This window comes from Montipora foliosa, chromosome 2, assembly GCF_036669935.1.
Source record: "Montipora foliosa isolate CH-2021 chromosome 2, ASM3666993v2, whole genome shotgun sequence".
Lineage (NCBI taxonomy): Eukaryota > Metazoa > Cnidaria > Anthozoa > Scleractinia > Acroporidae > Montipora > Montipora foliosa.
Genome location: NC_090870.1, coordinates 26,072,559 through 26,100,058, shown reverse-complemented (window position 1 = coordinate 26,100,058; position 27,500 = coordinate 26,072,559). Strand labels below are relative to the sequence as shown.

Genomic DNA, 27,500 nt, shown 5'->3' with positions numbered 1-27,500 from the left:
GCCTGGTTATTCGTTTCTACGCTTCAGGTATCAACGAATGAACGCGAAATCCAAATTTTTTTTTTTCCTTATGCACTTCGGAAGATATCACAGTTAATGTTTCCAAAAAAATATATACAAATTTGTATGGTCTCATATTTCAGCATTCACTAAATTCCCTCCTTTCTAATAAGGTAGGGTAGAATACAAATGAAACTGATGGAGAACTCTACGTGACATGAAAACACAATAAACTTTCAGACCAACATAGGTTACAGTACAGTCTACACGTAATAATGACAGATCATGGTGCTTCATGGGTGGATATCGCAATCCATTTGGAGCTACAAAGTGAAATAAGACACCTTACATGCGCCAGAAAAGGTTCGGGACTTCCGATAAGAATACATGCGTTGGAAGACATTGCAAGGTATTGTACTCCATGTTTATTTGTCAAATGACTCTTTTAAAATAAAATTATCTCAACCCTAAAACACCAGTTATCATTACTTTCCTGAATTTGATTATGAAGGAAAACCTGTTCCTTTGTTTTCTACACATGGTTCACCAAGGAGCTCCGAATAATTCGTTGAGGAGTCCGGCCCAACTTAAGAACGACATTTACAACTTTTTTGCCCCTTTTCCCTATATTTACAAAAAGAATGGATACTATTGAACACGAGAAATTTGCCTGTGTAAAAAAAAAAAAAGGAAATAGTTCCTTGTGTGCGTATGAAATTTACACAATTTACACGACGCAATTAAGACGCCCCCAGAGACCCTTTACATTTTAAATTGTATTTTACAGCAAATACCACAATGTATATGATATAATCTTCCCCAGCTATTCCAATTCTCTGACACTTTAGACTGACTCTAAATAACGTTTAATGTTCGGCTTCTTTTGATTCTAATTGCCACCGGACTCTTTGCACACGCCATTGGACTGAGAATAATCACAGTGAGTGCTGGAATCAGCGGTATCGCTTCGACTGGCAGGCCCTTGCTCTGGTTTTTGTTTCTTCTCCAGCGCCCACTGCATGGCCCAGATGCTCAGCGGTCTCATATACGCGAGTGAACGAAAGTTGCCATTAGCAATAATCGCCTCGGGAGTCTGGAAACCCATCCCCAATCTTTCAAAGCAAGTGTTGTAAATGCCGCTAGCCGTTTTGAAGCCCTCTTCAACCAGACCCTAAAAAAATCAAACATTCTTGATTAGAGTACTCAACAGTTTCCTGTTCTGGTATACTCGTGAAAGAAATCGAAGATAGAAAGATAAGAGATAAAGCTTAATCAATCAATGAAAGAAGTAACTTTACAAAATCGGTAGAACAAGAGAAGTGAAGGAGAACGTGATAGTGAAGGGGTCGGAGCCATGGACACAAAGTCGGAATGGAAAATTAGGCAAGAAGATCAGCCCTAAGCCCCACACTTGAAATCAAGACATTACCTCTTGTATCATCGCGGCAGCCACAGCGTATGTAACTCCAGTCCACACTTCCTCTGCCTGCAGACTGCTTGTGTCAACCTTTCGATAAATTTTAATTTAATTTCGATTTGAAACATGACGGTGATACAAACCTAAGTATAAGTAAAGACTGCCCTCAGGTTCCCTACGATGTATTGGAATCTTTAACCAAACCTCAAGGCCGGGAACTTCATGCCCCACACTTCGCACACAGTGTGGGTACTTAAGCGTCCCGCAGCTTCTTGTTCTACAGCGTTTTAGGATCTTCAGTCGCTTCTTCGTGAAAGAGTACATTCTTTTCACGGACGGCCTATCTCCATTTTGGATAACAAAGGAATTCTCTACTTGCACAAATCCCATCATACACCTCTTTTAACCCCCAAAATTTTGCATAATCATTGTTTACAATTTGTCCTGGGACATGAAGATGTCCCAAGAGAAATCGAATACCCTAACTTAGAAGCAGCGATGAGCACGAAGCAATTCCTGTATACCATTCAAAACCACTGATATTTGGTAGAGTTTGGTTTCTTCTACAATTCCATACATAAATAGGTTTTAAAGCTAAAAATTTAATCAAATATGAAACAGAAAATTATATCGGCCATATAAAAAAAATAATAGAATTTTTGAGGGCTTAATGGACGAACTTTCAATTTAGTTAATCTCAGCTTCTCAGTTACTAATTTAACGTAAATAAGCAATTTTGTAATGTAAATTGGAATGTTAGTGATAGTGCTGTGTTTGTTAAAAAAACAAAAAAGTCCTTTGTACCATGTCTTTCAGTTAAACCCTTAAAGTCTTACATGCGGGAATAAAAATATCCTTTAATACAGGCAGCTTTTTGAGCCACAGACGGTAATTATTGCTTATGAATTGCTTATGAATTGTTTAACTTCTCTTCACACCACCAAATTTATATGTTAGGTATCGTTTCAGTATAAGAGAGGATTAATTTTAAAATCTGGGAGAAACTACTGTCCCGGCATGCGAAATGTTCACTTCCGGTTTCTCTCCGGGACTCAAAAACGCCGCGTGCTTTAAGCTCCCTATGTACTTCAACCGTCCCTTTGTGCGAGATAACCCTTCACTGAATGGCGACGCTCATGAAAAGTAAACATCTTTCTCATAAGCAATATCCACGGCGACAAATCAAAAATGTTATTCACTACTTGCACAATCCCATAATGCACCTCTTTTACCCTCCAGAATTTTGCATAATCATTGTTTGCAATTTCTCCTGGGACATGAAGATGTCCCAAGAGAAATCGAAAACAATGTCTATGCAAATTTTTGGGGGGTAAGAGGTGTATTATGGGATTTGTGCAAGTGGTGAATTATGCATTTGACGTCACGCTGCCATGTTGGTGTGTGAAGGCCATTGAATTGTTCGAATTGAGACTTTCCTTTGGTCACACAACAAATTACAGTGAGTCCTGCACGGTTTATGACCACCGATAGCCTAAGATTTAAAGTTCTTATCCAAGATTTGAAAGTCTAATCACTTGCAAATCAAATGATAAAGAAAGCACTCCCTCCTCAGCTACTTTAAAAATTTAAATGTTAGTGTGACCGAGGTTCGAGCCCACGACCCCCGGCGTGGAAGTCCGATGCCCAACCAACTGAGCTAACCAATGGTAGGTGCAGCACAGTAACAGTATGGAAATAATATTGGTTATTTTACCTGTCCATTGGGTCTCATGCCATTGACAGCACCCATGGTACCATCTTGGAATTTGAGCACGTTGTACTTGTAAACCGTAAGCAAGGCGCTTACTGCATTCTCTCTTGGAAACACCTGAAAATATGAATAGTTATTAGAAATATTTCAATCCAACGAGAATGGTAATCATCATCATCATCATCATCATTATTATTATCATTATTATTATTATTATTATTATTATTATTATTATTATTATTATTATTATTATTATTATTATTATTATCCAAAACATTAAGTAAGAAATTGTTTCCTTCTAGCGTTATCGAGAATGTTGTTAGAAAATTTCTCAACAATTACTTTACCTCCGATTCCTCTCAGAGTGTTGCTCGGAAGGAAAATTGTTTGTATTTTAAATTACCGTACATCGGTCCCTTTTCCATCATAACAAAACGCAGAATTAAGAAATTAGTCAACACATTTTGCAGCGACCTGGAAATTAAGTTGGTGTTCACCCCGTTTAAAATTAGGAGTTGGTTTGGGGCGAAGGATCCTATCCCTGCGGGTTTACGATCGCGAGTCATTTACAAGTTTTCATGTGCAGGCTGTAATGCCTGTTATATTGGTGAAACCAATAGACACTTCGCCACGCGCATCCGTGAACATCTCGCCTCCGACAAACATTCCCACATATTTAAGCACTTGAGAGGTTCTGATAATTGTCGCTCCCGGTGTTCAGAAGACTGTTTTAAAATCCTCGACTCTGCTTCCACACGTTTCCAATTGAAAATCAAAGAAGCCATGCATATCCTTTGGGAGCAGCCATCTTTAAATTCCCAAGTCAAACATCTTAATTTATCCCTTTCATACTAATTAGTTTCTTTTCTTAGCTTTAACAGTTTGGTTTTTTTCTGTTTTGTTTCGTGGTTGGATGTTTTTATTCTGTTCTCGCCTTCATCCTTAATTATTCATGTTATATCTCACTTTGTTACACTATTTATTGCTCAACTTTAGTTTATTTCTCATTTGTCAACTGACGATGGATGATGTTTCATCCGAAACATGTATTGATTAAATATGAATTTCAAAAACATCGTATGGATCATCAAAGCGATATCTTACTTCGTGCTGCTAAGAAGTTTTGGTATTATTATTATTATTATTATTATTATTATTATTATTATTATTATTATTATTATGAGAACTACCTCAACAGCTATAGGTTTAATTTTTGCTGGATGCATTAATAACAAGCCTAAGCCCCTACCAAGCGCTTAGAGGCTCAATGCTCGCCTAAGGATGACAGCTGTTCCTAAGATCACTGTCATCTGAGTGCATGCAAATATATACGGTATTTCCAAGTAGCTGAGAGACTCCACGACGCCTCTATCAATGGTCCCCAGAGCCCCAATCACTATTGACATTGTATGGGTAGTAGCCACTTGATATATCCGCCTTATCTCAAAAGCAAACTCATTATCTTTCTCCACACCTTCTCTTCCTGTTTCTCAGCCACACTGAAATCGCGTGGAACAGCAATGCCAATCAATGTCTACGAATGATTACATCATCATCAGTCCTTTTTGCGCCATGGGACGCATAAGGCCTCACTTGTTCATTAAAACAATGTCAGATCCATTGTGCTGGACTGGTCTGTCAGTACGAATCACAAGATCCCAATATAAGAGATAACCATAAAAACGTCCGCCGCCTTATTCGGACAAGTTCCAAGCACTTCGTCTTCGTTAAGGTCTCCATCGGCCCTTGTGGACTCCTGTAAATCTCTATTATTATCAATACGGGTCGCCAAATAACAAACTGCCCTCTGTAAAACGCGCCTCTTGCGGGCCAAACGGGAAATGCCCCGGCTGAAAAGACCGCCCTGATTCTGATTGGCTGCAGAGATGTCAACAACTTCACTTGGCCAATGAGATCCTGAGGATACCATTTCAATGCCAGAGTTTGCGCCAATATTTGTGGATGAGTTTTCTTTTTTTTTTGCTCTCGGGTAGCTGGTCGTATTCAAGCAACAACGTCCCATACCATATACATCTCTGTTAAACATTTCTTTCTTATTAAATGATTTTGTACGATTTGGCCTTGTACATCGATAATAATGATAATCACATCACTTTTAACTTTTCAATTTTAAACTAAACGTTTATTTGTGTCCCTCATAACATCATTTTCACCCTCGCTCCGCTCGGGCGCAAATGGTGCTACTCGGACCACAAATGGACTATACGCCCTCCAACAATGTGATTGTCCTATTCTCCCTTCGACACTCGCAGTTTCCGCTCGTAGTTTAGTGTAAGACCCTCCCAAGATCTTCGCTTTGATTCAGTGCTTCGCTCGAAGTCCAACTCGCACTGAGCTCAAAGTGCATGCTTGCTATCTCACGTGACCTGATTGTATGCAAACGCCAGAAAGAATCATCATTCTCCACTGTTGTTATTACTGACTGCTACCAGACAGACAGACAGACAGACAAGTAGACCGACCGACCGATCGATTGGCAATTTCTGTGCTCGCCAATACGGATGTTGTTCGCTAGACAAAAATGGCGTCATTTTAAAACTCAGCTATTGCACTAATATGATAACACGCTTACGTTTTTGGTCGTAAGGGACGTTAACAAGAGCAACTAAAATAATCTCTGTTTTCTCTTCTTGCCAGGCCGTGCGGTAGTTTTTCGTTTTACATTTGCAAACAATTTACGACTCAAATGTTCCAACATAAGCTCATTCTCTTGGCCTGCTTGCTCGTTTAGTGATGCTTCGATTTAGTATTACTAACAAGTACAAGCTACGGCTTTTTTGTACTAACATTTTAAGGACAAATGTTACAACCAGATCGGTCAAGATAGCGGTGTACATACAGCCTGCAGTGCAGGCGTCTTATCGAGCCGCCAATGTTGGATGTATGTTGGGACCGGTGGCAATTTATTCCTCTCCCCAAACTTCCTCTGTTTCAGAAATTCAAGATGGAGGCCAAAATTATGCTTTGCCCGTGAGCACTAAAATACGCCTGCACTGCAGGTTAGTCTACATAGGAAAATACAGACCGCGGTCAAATGTCGATTAATGCCAATCAAATTATTAATATCAGTCATTCTCAGTTCTTTTGAGACACGGTCATATCATAAAATGGTCTGTTTGATCGACTGCAATCTGACGGCGCAACAAGTAGAATTTTCCTGGGCTCTACGGTGCCTGACAAAGGTATGAACGTTCCCGGGTCGGGGAATATTCTAAAGTAATTAAAGTGGAGAGGATCCTCCCAAATTACAGTTTGCCCCGGGAATGAATACTTGCACGAGAGTATGCGCGCTCTATTGGAGAAGGCTTTATTAGCTACTCATAGCTTTGATTGAGAAGGCAAGACAATTGTTACTTTTGCCCATGAGGTTTTCGCCAGTATGTCCACAGCTTGAGACTGATTGAAGGCGCTCCTTTCGGGTAATCGCAAAAGACGAGATTGGTTATAAAGAAAGCTATAGAAGAATATTTATTCGAATAACATAACAAAATCAACTCAGCACAAAGGTTACGCATTTATTATTCTTGTCAATTCTTCCAAAAAAAAAGATCATTCTTTCAAAGTCGCACTTCCTTTACTATAGTTTTCTTGCCTTCCTTAAATCTTGATAGAAATGCAACCAAAGTGGCTGTTTTAATTGAGGAGTAATTGTCAGTTTCCTCCCAAGCATTGCCAGCCGAAACATTTAAGATCACGTTGTTAACGGCAACACGGCTGTCCTTAGATTCCTCGGGAACAACAGCTGGGTCGCATGACTGTAAGCATGATTGACGTTTGTATAACGAAGCAGGTGTAGGAGCTTTGGCACCGACAAATGTGGGTGAATGAGGATCATCCTTCAACAGTTCAGCTATCTCACTCCTAATCACTTTGCCAGTCTGTGTATTGCATTCAAGATGAGTAACATCTTCTCTGACAACAAGATCTGGCGCACGTTTAACAGAAACGTCATTTCTGTCCCGTGGTAGTTTCTCTCTCATCTCTAAGTCCTTTGCTTTATTTAGTTCATAATGCCTTCCTCTTTTCGAACCTGTTTTCCCTTTCAAGCCAGTATGATAATCAGCACATTTAGCAACTTTGTCTATTTCTTTGGTGTTTATTTTGTGAAGTTTCTTCACTTTACTTTGCCGTGTAAAGCACTGACGAATACGATCTCTGGTTGTTCTTGCGGTGTCCCAACTCAACATAATGACAAAAGATATTCCGCGCAAAAAAATCTTCCTCAAAGAAGTGCTCAACTTTGCAGTGCACACTTGTGTATTGCAAGTATTCTCTACTTCAAAGCGTTTATGACGTTATCTCCGTCACAAAAGACGCAATTTGTCTATGTTGTGCGCGCGCTCGCGCTCAGCCACGGCACACAGGTCATGTGCTCTATTAAGGCCTGGCCAAACGATCGCAACATTTTAACACAACGTCTTGCAACATTGGTGGGCACAACATGTCGCATACGTTTGACCACCCTGTTGCGATATGTTGCGATACGGTTGCAACATGTTGGATGATATTGGATCAAACCTGAAAACGGTCAAATGTTTCGTGCAACATTTTGGATGTTGCATGATGTACTCGTTTGGCCACGTTCACGCAACATTGTTGCACTAGATCAAGCGCGCTAGGTCCACTTGCGTTGAAAATGTTGAAAATGTTGCGTGCGTTTGGCCAGCTTGTTCAACACATGTCGCATCATGCAACAATGTTGCAAGATGTTGCGTTGAAATGTTGCGAGCGTTTGGCCAGGCCTTTAAACAAATGCTATCCAAGCTTCCAAAAAATCAATTACCTCATATTTAATCTACCTCAAAAAAACTTATAAGCAGCCGTTTATTTTTTTCGTTTATCGAGGATATAATAAATACCTTACTAACCACTTACTATAAAGCCATTAAGCTAGGCTAGGAAGGGCTGGGCTATATACTCTGATGTATTCGATGGAGGGGTGGAGTACCTTAAAAGAGAGTTAAGGGGGAAGGGGCTCAATAAATTTGTTCTCCCAAACAAACGCGCTTTTGAAGTTTTTAAGCAACAGAAGGCAACCGGAAGTGAACTGTGTTCCTTTTTGACTTGTCGTGACTCTTCCACACCTGTATTGCTAAATATCTTTTCACTACTAGAGACGCTTGAGTTGAAAAATCTGGGAGACACTATCGTCCTGGCATGCGAAATGATCCCTTCCGATTTCCGCCCGTGACTCAAAACTTCTTGTACTTAAGCAATGAGCACCCTAGTATATTTGGAAAGGGTGGCCATACAGGAAATACATACAACATTTGCAATGGTATGTTGCGTTACCTGATCACCAGGCGATTGTGCGAGGTCACATGCCTTTAGATACCACTGTCCAGCCATTTGATCTGCCATGATGCTGTCGCTGTACTTACTGTTGCTGCTATCGTAGTTGTAGTAAACTCCTGAACAACATAATTTGAGCTCTATTTTTAAAGCGTCTATGCATAACGCCACAACGGCAATATTGCGGTGTTTAACAACAAAGAAATAGGGACCATGTTGGTGTGTAAAACTGATTCACTGGGACAAATTGCACAATGCTGCCATTTTATTATTCAGACCAGAATGTCTTGTCAAGCTACTTCCTTATTCATATTTTTGCATATTCCTGGAAAGAGGGAGTCGATTAATACAATTTGCTAGACGATAGACGCCACTCAAGGAATTGACGCCTTGGCAGTAAAATTACACCATCATTTCACGTGTTAAAAAACACATGAAAATTCGGAGTTTCAAAAAACATATCAGCGCGTTCAGATATGCACAAGAATATCCTAAAATATAAAAGATTTCATGTGCAAAATTCTTGACAAAAGGAGACAACTATTTTTTTGTTTTTATCCTGACGCGTGTCCGTGGGTTTTTTTTTTGTCACAAAACCTCTAGGCTGATTCTCAAACGGTCCTGTCGTTTGCGGTCACACTTTCCTCCCCCCCCCCCCCCCCCCTTTGCCCGTCTGATGGATTTCAATCAGGCGGGGATGACCATCAGACGGCGAAGGGAGAGTGCGTGGCTACGAGCGACCTGGACCGTCAGTGAATCAGACTACAAAACCTCCACGTCTTATTTCTTCGCATGTCGTGCGCAAAAGAGAAGATCGCTGGGACTGATTCAGTTGCCCATAGAGCTTTTTGCAGATGCGGCGGCCATTTTCTTTTCTATTGTTTCGAAAGGAATTATGGGACGCTCAGGGGGCAAATTAATACGTGTTTGCCCCCTGGGCATCCCATAATAGCAATCTGAAACAATAGAAATCAATATGGCCGCCGTATCTGCAAAAAGGACTATGAGTGGCTCAAACAACAGCAGATTGCAAAACCGGTGTCATCGCGAAACTGCATCAAAGAATTTCTTGTAAACACCTCTATTCAAAGTTACTAAAAAAATCTTCAAGCACGCCCAATTGTCAGTGATAGGCATCTTACCATTCCACAACAAAGAGTGATAAGCCTTTTTTCCGCTTGCTAGAATGTTTGCATATTTAGCTGCATCATCTGGAAATCCTAAAATTGTAGCAATTTCTTGCATAACACGTAAAGCCGCAAGCCAAAGCCCTCCACAATAAGCACTGTGGAAAATCAAAAGTCATACCATCAGATTTCACGGTCCGCTATTACTGACGTTCAAAACTGACCGATTGGACCTCAGAGGGTTGGATCTAGGGAATAGTGACGTCATTTACTCACTAGCTTAAAGTTTCAGCGTGTAAACGCAACTTATTTTAAACGCAAAACACGAGTTTAAAAATCTGAAAGCCGCGAACATACGCATTGCATTCTTAAACTAGTGAGTCTTGACGTCATTTTCTCGTTGACCCAGCTCTCTCAAAATTTTAAAGATAGTAATGGAGGAGCAATAAATAAGAAATTTCCAGTTAAAATAAACAAGTCATTTTTTAAAATCAGGACTTAAAATTTGAGTCACTTAGTGTTTAGTTAACATAGTTTTGAAATCCAAAGAAAAAGGAGAATTTAGCACTTCAAATAGATCACTTTGCACCTTTCGGTACTGCAAAATGTTAATAAAGGAAATATATTGCCTAAATTCAAACCGAAGGGGTAAGAGGTGAAACGCTTAAATTTTATATTGCGTGGGTTAAGCAAAATAATACGTCGCCATCAGCTGATTGCATCAACATAACTCTTGGGGGTCAAGCTTGAGTGGTGCTTGGACATCACCCACCCCTCCCACCTCTGCAATCGTATGAGGGCCGAGTTTCAGTTGTTTCTCCCTCACAGCTAATTACATCTGGCTGTAGTGCTGCGTGAGCTCATGGGACCTTTGCGAAAACCACTTACATGATTGGAAGTCTTTCCTTCGAATAAGGATGAACTGTTATGTGATCGCGACTATTCCGAATATTTTATATTGTTTTGCTTGATAAATTGGAAAAATTATTCGAACTGGAATCAGACCAAACGCCACCATAGCATCACATTGACATTGACTTTGACTTTGACTTTGACTTTACTTTACTTTACTTTACTTTTTTAATTACTTTACTTTTTTAAAATTACTTTCATTAGAGCGGTTTTCAATTGAGTGTCGTAAAACAAATACCAAAGTAATTTCTTCGCCCAATCACAGCAGGTGCAAACAGCGAAATAAACCCATCCAAATTCGCAGCAATTCCATGTCACTTGCTCAAAGCGCGGGAAAATTGCGCGTGCAAGTCGCAATTGGTTTTGGTTTCCTTTTCATTGGTTAATAAACTGGTGCGAGATTCTTAATGGGACAGTTTTTCGGTGGGTGATTGACCCAATCACTAAGCATAGCAATTGCAATTACTTTTGACAGTTATTTGAAAACTGCTATGTCACAATTGACAAACAACGTCAATTGTATTGCTCTCGATGTCTATACCTCGGTCCTGATACGACCCACGCATCGAATGTTTGATCTGCAAATCCCGAATTTTCTATCAAGCCATCTCCATCCGTGTCATAGTTCAAAGTCTTAGTCATCACTGTCTGAGGAATACGAGTGAAATAATATTATAAAATGGAAAATGGTTTTAACCCAGGAGTTACATACCTCAATGGATTTTGATCGTCTGGGTGAAAGTAGTCCTGATAAAATTACTACCAACAGTCCTTCTTACGACTACTTTTCCCCAGACGATCAGATTCCATCGAGGTATGTAATATCATATCAACAAATGGCGCAGTTTCAATGAGTGACATATAATCAACCCCTAAGTATTGAAGTACTTTGGCCAATCAACACAAAGAACGCAGACAATAAAGTGGTCAGTCTTGCGGATGCAAAACCAGTTACTTTGATAGCCCTTTTCTCACAAAGAATAATTTTGTTCATCATAGACCACTTTCATACATAGCGACCTCCTTTACATTCTCTTGTATTTATGTTAATTAGACCCACTGCCCTCCTTTTGAAACAAAGACTCTTTTGAAATTTGCTCTTGGTAGCGAGGCTAGAAAGGCTATTAGCATTAAAACAAAAGAATATTTTATTTGGACGCCATTATGAAACAGGTCTATAGTTAATTCGATCCTTTGTTAGTGCTTCAAAAAGTCACTGGAAACCAAGCTCATAGCACATCGATCGTGGTGTATTTAAGCATTCTTATTAAAAATAGACGACTACCGGTAAATACATCTTTTTTGGTGGACTGACATATCTCGATTGCCGATATTGTGATTGTTCCTCTTATTATTTCTTCCATGATATCCTTCGCGATTCTAACTCCGAGAGGTCAATTTACATCCAAAATTATTGACATGTTGAAATACCTTTGCAACGGGCCACATATCTTGTAAAAACTGGGTATCGTTTACCGCCTTGTAGTCCCTGTACACCTGCGGTTGAAGTGTTAAGTTGTTAAAAATATGGTACTCGAAGCGGGGTGTCATTCTTCAATAATCCAAGAAAAATCTTCGCAATCTATCCATACCTGCAGCACAAACTTGAGATTAAGATCTTTCCAATGCGCCGTATCATGAATTGTATAAGCATTCACTTTCTCCCAAGGCTCTTCCGCTAAAAGAATAAAAAAAACATCAGGAGAAAAGAGTTATGTGAAGACCGAATGAATGAATGGTTTGTCTCCGGCCAGCCGAGGTCCTTACCTGAGGAGTGGTCAATTAAGCGATTTTTTTTTAGTTCTCATTGGAATGCTTACATCATATAAAGCACGGATGCAAAGAAAGTGTGCAGTTTAAAACGAATAGAGAGCTCCTGATTGATTGTTGAGAACGTCCAAATTTGCCGTCATTTTGGCACGCCATTTTTGCACACTAAGGCTTTGCTCGGTTCTTCATGACAAAGTGAGTGAGTTCCGAAATAGAAAAAAAAAGAGAAAACAATCCGTCACAACTTTGCAATTTGATCCCTCCGTTCCTTTTGATCAGAGGCGATGGAAGGGATAAGGGGCGGGGGGGAGTGTACCACAAAAATGTAGCATTCAAAATTTGATAACAAGTTCACCTTCACTGCAATCGCAGTTTTTTGGAGATGCTACTAAGGTAATCAGTAGATTCAATTAAGCTTGTGTAATGACCTTAAATTTCCATTTTTTGACACCGAACCCCTTTACATACAGAAGTACCGGTAAGTGTTTCAAAAAAAAAAAATTATTAGACAAGAGGCGTGAAAAATAGAATTCAAATAAGTCGCTTACTGCATTAGCTATCAAGCGCAGTACGGCCCGCTGTAATTGCCCGGTGCACGGCCCGCTAAATTTGAAATTTTGATAAAACATTCTCCAGCAACTTTATCACGCCGTTTCTGTTACATAAACTTTGAAACTGTTCAAGTATTTCAAGCAACTTTTTCAAAGAGCCAAGAAGATTTCGTTTTTCGGATTTTTAAATGGCAATCCTTGTGGCAGTTGAACCTTGCCGCACGCCTGATTACCTCAGAGATATAATAAATATCTTACTAACCTCGTTTTCTCTTTCCCTTCGATTTATGGCCCGCGCGCTTGGGCCATAAAGCAAAGGGAAAAAACGCGGACAGTAATTTACAGTACGGCCCTCGAACTAAGAGGTATGTACGCAAGAAAGAAGATTCCATAAGGCATTAGGCGACAAACTTCAAAGGAAAGGAGCACTAGAGCACTTTGTTTTCAAAAGAGTAAAATGTCCCTTGCTGTGGAAAAGGGTGTCTTCTCACAAGAAAAAAACATTCTAGTCACGACAATAATTCGAGAGTTATCCACGCGATACGGATCTTAGCCCAATATTCGTCTCTTTTGGCTAACAATGACGAAACGTGGGCCTTGAGGTAAAAGAAAAATACCATATCTAAATAGAAAAGCCAGTGCCGTTTCTGGTGCTTAAGGTGGTTATTTCCTTTTCCAAATTATAAAGTAATTTTTTTTAAAAAGTGATTACAGTAATGACCCCTTCTCCAAGAAAATGTATTTTCCAAAATTTCCTGTCCTGTTTTTGGTTTGAACTCACCGGGGTCTCCAATATCGTGAGGTACACAACCAGCAACCTTTCTTCGACAATTACGTCCATTCATCATAGTCAGCATGACTTGAGTGTCTGTTTGGTTTACAGCCAGGGCTATGAGGTAAATAAGTACCATATCACGATCAATAACATACTTTTGGCAAAATGAGTCCACGTATTGCATGGTTTACACATGTTTCCGAACATCAACCACCTTTCAAGATACCCGCAAACGAGGAAACACTGTTGCGGAAACAATGTTTCCCGAAGTGTTTCCTCGGCGCGCAAACGAGGAAACATTTGCTGAGGAAGCAAATTGTTTCTGAACAAATTCACAAACCCTTTTGCTCCCGCAACAAATGTGTGTCAAACTGTCTCACAACTCTTTGAATTCACGATCTTGCGTAGCGGGCTGAGTCGGGAAAATTATAAAAGAAAAAACTGGAGGAGCTTACGTCCTCTTTCGGCTATTCTCGACTCCTTACCCCTTTGAATGACTTTCATTTTCAGGGAACGATCTACTCCCACACCTCTTCCCCTACCCCCCATCCCCTAATTTCTAATGCCCCTTCTGACCACACCTCAGAGCATAATAGCAATTTTATTCAGCATGAGGGGCAAAAGCCTGTAATTTAATGGCAAGAAAAAGAAAGTGACACATGCGAACTCATTTACAACTGTTATACATGTAACAAGATGTTCATAAACACGAACAAACCTATGTCGTATTGAAGACTAAGCTGCAGCTTTGGCCAAAGTAAAGCAAGTGCAAATGATGCGTAGAAGTGGACATCGTAGGTATTGTACATTCTGTATTCATGTCCTGTAAAATGTAAAGCAAAGTCACGGCATTTTTTTTTTCGGGCTTACAAGAGAAATCGAAAAAGAAGCCTATGAAAATTTGGGAAGGGGGGGGGGGGGGGTGGAGGGGGTTACCGGTAACAAGGTGTATTATGCGATTTGCGAAAGTAGAGAACCAAGTACACTTCACAACCCATTAACCTTGGCCCAACCATCACTTCAATAAGGGTTCAAATGGGTACAACAAAAGATTCCGAAAAACGTGCAGGCCATGAAGGAGTGAGGTAATCTTGCTCACAAGTACTGAACTGTACCTTCTAAATACGCAAATCTTCCATATTCTTTAACATATTCAGGAATACAAGTTTTCTTATTGGTTGCAATGTGTGAGACATCCAGCCAAACTGTTCCCCCATCACTTACAAAGTACAGCTCATTAAAGAGTGCTGACTTGTACCAAGATGGTAAGGAGCTGCAAGAAAAAACGCCAGCCACTCAAGTAAACATAATAAAATAGGATAACCGTAACAGAAAATAACCCTGATGATTTGCTAAGCTTGTAGTTGTAAAAAGGAAGTCGATCTTGAGACTTGAAAGGACAATTTGGACATTTATTGGAATTGAGCATGCATCTTATTAAACCATCATTTTTTTGCAATGAATAGATTCTTTCTTATTCTTTTTTGCGATTAAAATTTATAGTTTTTGAGTTTCTGTTGTTTTGGCCTTCAGTAAAGATAAAGACGGCTTGATATTTTTACAACGGCATAAATAAATGGTGTATTTCCCAAGAATGATTATGTGATTTAACAAACAATTCTCTGGGTTGTCAGTTATCAGAGATACCAAAAAGGATGGTTATCTCATCATCTAGATGGGTTTATATTAACAACCATACCCTCAATTATATCTAGCTGACTGTGAATGTAATGAAATGTAACGTAAATTCGTAATCAGCGTTTGTTCTTATTGTAAGTGGGTAGTGTAAGCGTTAGAGTTATTAACTATGTTGGTTAGAGCGTCGCACCGGCATTGCGAGGTCACAGGTTCAAACCCGGTTGAAGTCCTAAATTTTTCAGGCTTCTCCACGCAATTGCTAAAATAGCCATTTTCATAGTTTTCATTCATATGTAAAGTAGAACCTAATTACCATCACAAAAACTTCGCTAGTAGACTCGCTTTGAAGTGGAGGCAGCCATGAACTCGGAAATGGCCTATTGCGTTCATAACTGCGAGGATCATATCCGCAGTTCAATATATGCTTCATTTCATATATCATTTCATCGTTTTCTTCCTTACATTACTTTATCAAACTGCAAACAAATTTTGAGCACAGGAATGGCAGTTCGCTTCTGTCAAGCGAGGAAAGCCAAACAAAGCAATAATATTATTGTTTAAAAAAGACAAAATATTCAAGATGTGTCCAGGATTGACCCTAATTAGATGCACGACGATTTCAATAAGCGTCACAACGTGTCTCCTTGCTATTTTCCCCAACTTCTCACCTCATTAATAATTCATTAGTTAATAATTCAATTGCATCGCCCCATTCTGGTCACGCGGACGAGTTTGAAACCCAATGAAACAAAACGAAACAGCACTTGTTGATTCACTAAATGAATTTCAAATACATGTGGTTTGAAATCAGTTAACGGAAACGAGTGCCGTTTCATGCGTTTGGAAATCCACGAAGCTCTCGTACCTTCTTGTTGGAAATAGCAAATGCTTAGACTAGAAGGGAAACCACTCATGTTGGATGTCAAAATTGAGTGTGCATCTAATTAGGGTCAATCCTAGCCATAACTGAAATATTCGTTTCCACCTCTGTTTCCATCCTTATGCCTTTGGAAATAACTTGTGCCAGTTGACTGCACATGTTTAGAATATCAAAGACTTCTTTACTGCCTTTTGGAACCCCCCTCCCTGTCCCTTTGCCAAATCATAACTTAATTCCCAGAGATAAGTAACTCTAGGACTCCACAATGACATGAAAATAATCCAAAAATATATATAATACAGTATTATTACCGCATGTCTGTTTTAAATTTCACTTTGTTAGAATCCATGTAAGTGTACAGTAAAAACAAAACTTACTCATCTTCTAAAATTGGTTTTTGCCAAGCTTCTATTTTGGATTCCCACATTGGGTAATGCATCAGAGCATGACAACATAGTGATTTACTTGCATTTCCATGGCGACCAAAGAAACGAGTATAAAACCTGAAGGCAAATAATTTACGATAGTTTAGCAACAACAAAATGAAAACAAGACACTACATCCCATTCTTAATAGGGTAATAATAATAATAATAATAATAATAATAATAATAATAATATATCGCTTTGATGATCCATACGATGTTTTTGAAATTCATATTTAATCAATACATGTTTCGGATGAAACATCATCCATCGTCAGTTGACAAATGAGAAAGTGACAAATGAGAAAGTGACAAATGAGATGAGTGTTTTTATTCTGTTCTCGCCTTCATCCTTAATTATTCATGTTATATCTCACTTTGTTACACTATTTATTGCTCAACTTTAGTTTATTTCTCATTTGTCAACTGACGATGGATGATGTTTCATACGAAACATGTATTGATTAAATATGAATTTCAAAAACATCGTATGGATCATCAAAGCGATATCTTACTTCGTGCTGCTAAGAAGTTTTAATAATAATAATAATAATAATACCTCTGTTGTTTGTGTTGACCTCAATGGCGAACAAGCAAACCATGTCCTTTACATGGATGATCTTAAGCTGTATGCAAAGTCTGAAAAAGGTTTGGAATCCCTGGTGAATTCTGGCCATGTGATCAGTGCGGATATAGCCCTGGGTGGACTTTGTTTGGGGTGACAAAATGTGCAACGTTGGTGGTAGTAAGTAGAGGACAGGTTGTCAAATCCAAGGGAATTAAGTTGCCAGATGGCAAGGAGATCAAGAACCTGGAAGAGGGAGCCAGTTATAAACACTTGGGTATCCTGGAGGCAGACGAGGTCCAGCTACATTGTAGATGAAATGAAAACCAACCTAACAAAAGAATACTTTCGAGGAGTGCGTAGGCTGTTATGATCAAAGCTGGACAACGTCAATGTGATATGTGGCATTAACATTGGCTGTCTCTCTCCTATGGTACTCAGCGAGTTTTATCGAATGGACCCGAGACAAGCTGAGATCACTGGACAGAAGAACTTGGGAAACACTAACTATGCACAGGGCCCTCCATCCAAGGCATAGCGTAGCACAATTATACCTGCCAAGAAAAAGAGGTGGTAGAGGACTTGTGTCAACAGAAGATTGTGTGGACCAAGAAACAACAGGGCTCCCTAGCTATATAGCTGGGAGTGGAGAGAGGCTGCTGTCCGTAGCACGGAAAGGAATGAATGCCCCGAAGGAGAGTTGTGACAGAGAGAGGAAAGGATACAGGAGGTGACAGAAAAGAAGCTCCATGGACAGTTTCTGAAAGAAATGAGAGAAACAGCAAGTGAGAAAAGAGAACAAAGGTTATCAAGGCCAAAATTGACAAGACACAGGAGTACTGGTATTCACTTTGCAGATTATGCAAAAAGAGTAATGAAACTGTCAACCATCTTGCGAGCGAATGTCCCAAATGAGTACAGTCTGAATACAAGCGACAACACAATAATGTTTGCAAAAGTAATACACTAGGATCTCTGCAAACAGGTCAACGTAAAGTGCGGAGAAAAGTGGTATGAGCATACAGTGTAGCTCGGAACCAGTTTTTGAGAATGAGAACGCGAAGATACCATGGGACCTCACAATTCAGATGGACAAAAGGCTCCCACACAAATAGACCAGATATTGTACTGGTCGATATGAAGAAGAGAGAGTGTCATATAATAACGTTTCTTGCCCAGGAGATAGTCGTATTCTGCTGAAAGAGGAAGAAAAAACAAACAAGTATCGAGACCTTGTAGCGGAGATGAAGGCCTTGTGGAAAATGAAAAAAGTGACCGTCACTCCAGTTGTAATAGGAACGTTGGGTACCATAAAGGAGAATTTCGAGGGCTATATGAAGAAGATTAATCTGGGCCTTGGGCCATGCATGGTGCAAAAGACAGTCTTGATAGGTTTGGCAAGAATCCTAAGAAGAGTCCTGGAGTGCTGAGACTGCTCGTTGCAGTCAGACTGGGACTCACCAGCAATTGTACAATGTGGATGAAAACAAATAATAATAATAACCCTCAGCAAGGTCAAACCAAAAGCATACTATGGCACCTCTAGCTGCTGCTATATGGTCTATGTATGATCTTGGAGCACAGTTTACAGCCGGCTGGAATCACCTCTATGCTGGTTTTTGCTGAGGGAAGGAAACCGGAGAACCCAAAGAAAAACTCTCGGAGCAGAGTAGAGAACAAACACAAACTTAACCCAGATCAATTTTGATTGAACCATAAAAATTATCATTAAAATGCAGCATTTCAAACTGGGAAAAAGTTGCAAATTAACTACAGATGACCTCTTTAATATCTTTCCTAGGAAGACCCCAAAGAAGACATGATTACTCATGGCACCTGTAGTGTTTTGTCTTTGCAGATCCAAAGTGGACTACTGGATTATCCCAACACAAAGCAAATTCCAATTTTGTTTTTCCATTTGACGGTATCTTGCTTGTGGCCGCTACAGCAGCACAGAGTGTTTGCTCTTGTCTGGATGGTTCACAAGGACCTATGAATGGTATTGAAATTAACTTAATCTTATTAACCATGTACTGGAAAGACCTTACTCCTCCCACATAGGATTGTCACATACAGAGAGTCCAACTGAAAGAATTATTTCATACTGGCAAGCCAGAAGTCCAGATTTTTTTCCCTCAAACAAAAAAAAATAAGTATGGTACATTTATGCAAACAAATACATATTATCTTATTGGATGATTTAGTGTGTTAGTATTGTGGGATATTATTACGAATCTCGCTGTATAAAAGGGACGAGTAAAAATATACCACGATACTAGACACTAAATCGTCGAATATGAGATTTATTATTCAACTCAGTAGCAAAAATAGAAGAAATGTCATATAAAGCTTAACTTATAATTTGCTTCCTCACATGACAAACTATCTTAAGGACGGTGCCTACTAATTCAAAGATATTTTTGCCCCGGGTTATGATTATGCAGGAAATGTTGATCCTAACAAGTGCTATTGAAATCCAAAAAGAAAATTGGAGTTAACTACTCATTTTTCAAAGATAATTCATGAACAATATTCGTATAAAGCTCTAAAATACAAAGCATTGCATGGCGTTCTTTCTCAAATTGATGCTCAATTATCTCTAAAGAATGCATGGTTACCCCCAATTTTCTTTTTGGATACCAAGAGTACTTACTTAGATCTACTTTCTCTGCATAGTGTTAAACCGCGCAAAAATATCTCTGCATTAGTAAGCATCACCGATAGGAAATCCGAGTATCTGGAGATGTGCAGAACGTACGCGTAATAACAATAATATAGGCACCGTCCTTAAGTGACTATTCAGCGAGTGACCGTCCTGCAGGTTTCGCACGCTCATATTAGGTTGCTGTTGATTGGTCAAAAACGAAAACTTGTCAAATTTGTCAATCGAGTCATCGAGCAAAGCGTCATGCATTTTATTCCAAACACTTGCATTAAGTGCAAGGAAAACAACGATGGAATATTATCAGAAATTTCTTTATCACAAGGTTTATTAATCACAATGCATGATCTCGATATCCAAGTAAACTTCCAATCAAGATAAACAGCTCTCCTGAGTTAAGGTTCGAGGTCAACATACATTATCTGTAATCTTTCTCAGTTTTCACAACAGCAACAACGTATAATACTCTACATATAGTTTGAATTTTCTCTTAGTGTCACAGTCGTGTCTTCACATGATTTCCGAAGAAATCACAAATTGCATGTGGCTTGCTTCTGGGTTAGAAGAACCATTTCCTGCAGCAGATCTGTTAACTTGGAAAGGACCAGTGAAAGCTTTAGATCTGGCATATTCTGCAGAAGCTTTTCTGTGACGGTTTGTAGCACTTCTCATGCAATTAGATTTACTTTCTGGTGCTCTCTCTTCCTCTTCTTCAACACAGTGATTTTGCACGGATTGCTTCTTCCATTTCGCCTTCAAGCAGCCGCAAACAACACTTCTTCCCGCACTTTTGCTATCCATTCTGGATCAGACTCGTCAACGAGGCTGTATTAATTATTTTATTGTCTTTGGATTTATAGGGGTCTGCTTAATAGAGGTTTTTAATAATAGAAATTAGCGAAATAAAATGCATTTTCATGTCCACATCCACTAAATAGAGGTGTCTGCTGAATAGAGGTTTGTTATTAAGAGAAGTATAGGATGCTATTTTCAGGACCTGACTATTAAGTGTCTGCTGGATAGGGGGTCTCACGTCTGCTCGATAGAGGTTTCACTGTAAAAAGTTGTCAAGTTCCTTGGGAGGAGTTTCTTCAATGGCCCAAAGTTGCTTCTTTCACAGACTAGCACAACCATTTCAATAGAATGGGGTCAGTTTTTCTCTTTTTGTCGAATGTACATTTATGTTTCGGTTTTCTTCAATAAACAAAGAAAGCAACTGTAATTCTCGTGTAGGTCATCACTTGTCTCTAGGAAATCATTTTTTTCCAAAAACCTCACAATTATATTTGTCAAGCATTCATAGATTTTCTGCTACTACACTGCTATTACACACACATTACACGCATTCTACACTGTACATGCGTGGACATGCTGCTATGCATCTGGCTGGTACTGTATCAGGTACAAAAATACTTTTCTCTTTGCAAACAAGTACGTGTAGGGCACGTTTTGACAAAGACAGTGTATGTCCAAGTTTCTTGGCTGCTAAGGACCAAAACTACATGTACATGTACATGATGGCATAGCCACGGAGGCCTTCAACCACTGACCGTAAGCTTGCATTTTAACCACTTCAACACTACCCCTCCACAACACAAATGTACTGTGAATGAATCGACAGTAATACCTGTTGTAGAATTGAGTTTTCCATCATCCATCAAATCCTCCCACACCCGTCTACAAGGGGTTTGAGCATCAAAAGCAGTTTTTGTTGTTACAGTAACAATGTTCTTTCCAGCCTAACAAAGGTAAATAAGGAAGAATTTATCATTTTGCCCCAAGAGAGTCCGAGAGTGAGAGTGAGAGAGATTTTACTGTCTAACGCCAGACAATTAATTTTTACTCATCACTTGGGGCTGCTTTAGGAGTCCTTGAGCCAGGATAATCAGTAAATCAAATTATCGAGTAGATTTCACTTGGACACCAAACCATAAATTAAACAGGATCTGTTAATCCACTGATTAGCAAGGGCTTGGAGGAGAAATGTAGCAAGTACATATTTTTATTAATATTGTACTATTCACCTCTGAGCAAACAGATGGTTTCATGTTTCACTTTGGTTTATTATCAAGGAAGCAATTAATTTTAAGTGATAAACTCAGCTGGCTATTCAATGAGTGTGGTATTATACACTTATTACAGCAAATTATTCAACTCAAAGTCAGTGAAAGTGGCAGATATTTGCAACTTCAGTACATGTAGATATCCACCACTACTCAACTTCACTTGATTGTTATGATTTTTTAAATTCATAACAAGACAAAAAACGTACTCACAATACTTCACAAATGTACTACTATAACTTACAAATTTAACAAATTACTTTCAATCAATACCGTAATGAAAAAAAAATGAAAAAAAATGATTACTGGATTGCCATACTACATGTACATGTATATACACTTTACCAGTACATCAAAGAGACACGATCATTCTAATGGCAGAGATACTGTACACCTTAGATTTGGATGCTCACTTGACATCAAAATAATGATACAGGGTTACCCAGAATAGCATTAGGGCCCTTTGTTTGGACGTTGAATGAAGAATATTGCATTAACCGATTGACACCTAGGGGTGACACTTAACACATGTTACTCTGTCTAACGCCAGACGATTTTACTCGTCATTGGGGGCGGTCCAGGGCAGTTCAGGTGTCAATGACTTAGCAGAAAAATGACAAAAGCCTAAGAAACTCAAATCGTCCCAGTTGTGAAGATCAGAAAACAGAAATGGAAAGATAAAGATTGTCAAAAGTGGATGTACACTTCAATTACATGTACCTGATGCTGCGATTTTGCTGCAATGCCAAATGTATATGGCTGTGAAGGGTGTTTGTGATGAAGAAGAACTCCTGTTACTTCAGTTGCGCTGTGAGAACCTTTTACTGAATGTCTTTTATCGAGAACATGATTTTCGGCAGAGCTATGACTTCCACGCCTGCATGTGAATGACTCGTTGTAATGTCCACTGGATACTTCACTAGGAGTTCCATCGCTGTTTTGAAAGGTAAACATGATTGATACTTCTACTTCTTCATCATTGTAGTTTTCCACTTCCCAGATAAAAACCGCAACAGGTAGACTTGTGTCCTGAGAGATGATGGAAACATAAAATAAAACATGTACATTGTATATGTTATTATAAAATTTAATGTTCTCATTTACGTTAAAAGGACACCAGGTCAATCAATCATTACTCAAACCAGGCCAGTCATGTACATCACGTACATCAGTAAACAGAAGAAGATAAAGATTGTCAATATTGGAAATAGCAAGACTCAAATTTATTATTCAAATGTACGCAGATAAAGATTGAAACAACCTCGAGATTGCTGTTAATGAGAATTGTTACCTTTGTGTGAATGGTTAAATTCTAATAAGTTATCTCAGTCTTAACACAGCTAAATCTAACTTCGTTATTTTTCATCCCTATCAACATAAACTAGATCATAATGTCAATTTGAAATCATTTCATAACCAGTCTAAGCAATTAGTATCTTTCAACTTCAACAACAAAAAATATGCACGTCAACAATTAATTTTGCTATGGTGGGGGAAGGTTGGAACCAAAAAATTCTGGCAAACTGGAATTTTTTGGTTCCAACCTCCCCTGACCATAACCAGTCACTCATCTCCAAATTTTTGAAGTGCATAATTAACATTGCTTCCCGATGTTGATTTTAAGGTGATTTGTTGTTGTTGATGCTTACTTACTTATACACTTTTGGTTGAATTTGGCGTGTGTTTTAGTGTTGGTTATTGTATTAGCCGTTGGATTTTGACGAATTTTATTGTTGACCTAGGGAGAAATGTTGAACTGCAGGTTGGTTGTTGATGTTGGAAGAAATTTTAATTTCTTGAATTTTGCACCATTCCGGCAACCATAGTGTTTCACCATTACCATTTACCCTCCAAAAAGGTATGCCGATCTAGGAGTGCTGATCGATGGTAATCTTTCCTGGAAGTAACACATTGCATGACTACAAAGATCTTAATGAAAATAGGCCAAGGAATTGGTATTATCACCAGGCACTTTTAAACATTACTATTCTGTAGTCAGAGTGGAGGCTGAGGGTCTCTTAATGACATTGTATTTTAACATATAAACAATAAACACTTAATAAACAAGTACTCATTCTTCATGTAAACATCTGATTCTTCATTTAAGTCCAATAAAATCAACCACTTGATCTAAAGATAAAAGTCACGCTCTGTAAAGCCTACTCTTTTGAATACAGTACATGTACATTTCCCCAAACTCATCTATCAATTTCAAACATATAATTTCCATTTCCATTACCACCATTCATGCTACACAATTCATTTATACATACCTTGTAATCATCAGGAAATACAGGAGAAACCTGACGACAAATAAGCTTGATATTTTGTCCTGGTAAATAATAAATGGTCCAGGCCCGAGGATACAATGCATGGTATGTAGCATGAGCACCGTTAAACCCCCAGTTCCAACCTTGTAAACTGCGTCCACACAGCACTCCATTAGGACGGTTTGGAGACAACACTGCCTATGCAACAGAGCCAAAATGTTAATGTTAAAATAAGAAGAGTAGCTTGTCATGATCAGTGAATAAAATATGGATTATAAAGTGATTTGGTGAGTTACTTGTACCAGTTTTTCATTATTGCTACTTAGAATAACAATAATAATAATAATAATAACTTTCCTCAGAATCCTTGCTGTTCCTAATAGTGCAGTCTTTTGTAGGAATGCTGTTCGGAGTGTAATGCCCAGTTTCCCAACCCAGTCGCCTAACTTTCTTGTTACTCCACCTAGGGTGCCAACAATTATAGGTATTACCTGAGCACTTTTCAAATATTTCCACATTCTTATAATTAATTTTCCCTCTTCAGGTCTTGGTATTTTTCAACCTTTTCACCCTCTTCATTGATGACTACGATGTCAGGCCTTCAAGAACATGGTCACAAATTGGATACAGACATCACCAGATCTTGATTCTTTCATTCTCCACTACACTCTCAGGTGTAGAGCTCATACCACTTTTCGTTACGCTCTAATCTGTACAGTATTTCTCACACAGTTTCAAGTGGGCTGCCTTCGCAACATTGTCATGTCCGCATTTGTATCCCTTCTGAGCCACATGTAACTTCTTACACCCGCTCACAACGTGATATACATTCTCAACATTTTCACCACACCATCTACACAAGAAAAGACTCTGCCGTCTTATCTGTTGGTCCTAATAGCTTGCTCCTGAGCAGCAAATAATAGGGCATCAGCCTGCACTTTCAGATCTGCCTTTCTCAACCATTCCCACATTCCCACAACATCTGTCAAATCTGGCATGTCTCTCAAATACTGGCCATACATATTCTTCCCCTTATAATTCCTTAACTTCTCCTCATGCCAGGCCTTCTTGAACTTGTTGCTTTCTACTCTTTGCTTGTAGTCTATGACATCAATGGCTTTGATGTCTCCAAGTAGATCCCCTTCCAAATTCTTCACGTACCATCCCAAGCTATTTTCTTCACACCTAACACAACCCTCGCAGCTGATTAATCCATGCCCACCTTTCCCACGGCCTGGTACAACCTGTCAACATCACTCTTGGGATGAAATGCTCCATACATGGTCAGGATCTGTCTAGTCTTTCTGTCCAGAGTTCTCAATTAATTGTCTGTCCATTTCATGATACCAGCTCCATATCTCATGACCGCCACTGCCCACATGTTAATTGCTTGGATCTTATTCTTGCCATTCAATTTTGACTTCAGCACCATCTTCTAACACTGAATCTTCATCTCCCCTTCTTTTACACTGTCTGATTCTAGAATCCCCAAAGATCTGTATCCATCCTTGTCTCTTTGTTTCATTGCCTGCCCATCTGGAAAGGTTACACCATCCACCTCCACAACCTTTCCTCTCTTGAGAACCAGTACACCACACTTCTTCAATCCAAAATCCCATCCCAATATCTTTGCTGAACACTTTACAAACTGTCTGCACAAGTGAATCAATTTGGCAAACAGTTTCAAGTCATCCATAAAAAATAGATGATTAACTTTGTACATACTGTTTATGGTCCCATTCATAGCATCCCTTTACCTCTCGCAGGATCAAAGTCAGTGGTATCATACATAGGACAAACAAGAGCGGTGACAGACTGTCTTCCTGGAAGATCCCTCTTCTTATGCCCACATCTCCCAATGACTGCCCACCGGAAGTCAGCTCTAACTTCCACTTAGACATACTACCAGTAAAGAACGTTAACATTCTCTGCAACACCAAACAACTCTAAGCACTCACAAATACAGGTATGGGGCACCATATCATAGGCTTACTTGTAGTCAATCCACGCTATATATGTTGCCTTATCTACTAATAGCTGATCTTTCATTCCCCTATTATCATCATCATCATCATCATCATCTTGACACAGCTAAACTGATTTTAAAAAGCTGGCAATGTTCAATTGAGTATCAAGTTGCAATGGTACCAGCTTCTTCCTTTCCCCTCAGTGGGCACCACTACCTGATTTTCAGGTGTCCTCGGATGCGGCGGGCACACTTGGCTATGGGGCTATCTTTGACCGCGAATGGTACGCTGGCAGTTGGTCATCGGCTCAAGCATCCTTGTCCATGGTGTACAAAGAGTTATTCCCAGTGGTGGTGGCAGCAGCACTCTGGGGTTTTCAGTGGTCTTCCAAGTGAGTGGGATTTTGCTCTGACAACACAGCAGTCGTTGAGGTCCTGTGATCTGGGACCTCACGTGACCCCAACCTGATGGCCATGCTACGTCATCTTTCCCTTCTCACTGCACATCATAGTTTTTCATTCACAGCCACTCATGTAGCAGGGAAGCTTAACCCGGTAGCTGATTCACTCTCACGTTCTAATTTTCAGAGGTTTCATCGCCTGGCGCCCCATGCAGCCACAGAAGCCACGGAAATCCCTGGGGACCTCTTGGATCTCCTGCAGCCTCTGTAACAGAGAAATGCAATTTCTATCTCACAAACGGTCTTGCTCTTCCAACTTGACAGGTATACTCCTCAGCTCAAAAGCAGTTTCTTGAGTTTTGCTACCAGGATGGCAGTATCAACCAGGACGGATATGTATCCTTCCAGCTTCTCAACAGGTCTTGTCAAATTTGGCCAGTCACAGGGGATCTAATGAAAGTCATTCACTCCTCTCTCTTACCAAATGACTACTCACACACTATATTTTGGGCTGCCTGCTGCCGTGGTTTTTTTGGCTTTTTATGGGCTGGAGAATTTACTGCCAACTCCCCTTTCGACGCCTCCATTCACCTCTCCGTTCAGGACCTGCAACTGGATTCCACATCCAACCCCACCTGTCTACGTGTGTACATCAAGTGTCAAAAACGGACCCCTTTCATCAAGGATGCTTTTTCTATCTAGGGCGTGGCCATTCATCTATCTGTCCCATTGCTTCTCTGATGGCATACCTCCATCTATGCGGTCCAACGCCAAGTCCTTTCTTTGTTCACCAAGATGGTCAACCCCTGTCTCGGGCACAGCTGTCTCATTTCCTTCAGTCAATGTTATCTGGAGCTGGGATACCTGGATCGTTCTCTGGCCACAGCTTCCAAATTGGAGCGGCAACCACACGACTTCCAGATCATCTAATTAAGATTATGGGTCGTTGGTCCAGCAACGCGTACCAACAGTACATAAGGAGCCCAACTACAATTGGTAGGTATAGTTATGGTCTTTCTGCTATACCTGGCGGGTGCCTCATGATCTGACAGCGG

At 39.6% G+C, this 27,500-nt stretch overlaps 1 protein-coding gene across 1 annotated transcript in view; it reads right to left on the bottom strand.

The window, feature by feature from the left end:
• Window positions 1–398: 398 nt before the first annotated feature.
• The window catches only part of LOC137992745 (non-lysosomal glucosylceramidase-like), a 34,022-nt gene continuing 6,920 nt past the window's right edge, over window positions 399–27,500 (bottom strand). The window contains exons 5-20 of the mRNA XM_068838243.1: window positions 24,082–24,276; window positions 22,529–22,837; window positions 21,373–21,484; window positions 18,920–19,073; window positions 16,472–16,597; window positions 14,692–14,849; window positions 14,295–14,399; window positions 13,583–13,690; window positions 12,073–12,158; window positions 11,912–11,977; window positions 11,022–11,128; window positions 9,584–9,726; window positions 8,442–8,560; window positions 3,132–3,245; window positions 1,430–1,507; window positions 399–1,171 (exon numbers count right to left, since the gene is read on the bottom strand). Coding sequence (XP_068694344.1) covers window positions 890–1,171; window positions 1,430–1,507; window positions 3,132–3,245; window positions 8,442–8,560; window positions 9,584–9,726; window positions 11,022–11,128; window positions 11,912–11,977; window positions 12,073–12,158; window positions 13,583–13,690; window positions 14,295–14,399; window positions 14,692–14,849; window positions 16,472–16,597; window positions 18,920–19,073; window positions 21,373–21,484; window positions 22,529–22,837; window positions 24,082–24,276 — 2,262 coding nt within the window. The 3' untranslated portion in view covers window positions 399–889. The remainder of the gene's footprint in view (window positions 1,172–1,429; window positions 1,508–3,131; window positions 3,246–8,441; window positions 8,561–9,583; window positions 9,727–11,021; window positions 11,129–11,911; window positions 11,978–12,072; window positions 12,159–13,582; window positions 13,691–14,294; window positions 14,400–14,691; window positions 14,850–16,471; window positions 16,598–18,919; window positions 19,074–21,372; window positions 21,485–22,528; window positions 22,838–24,081; window positions 24,277–27,500) is intronic.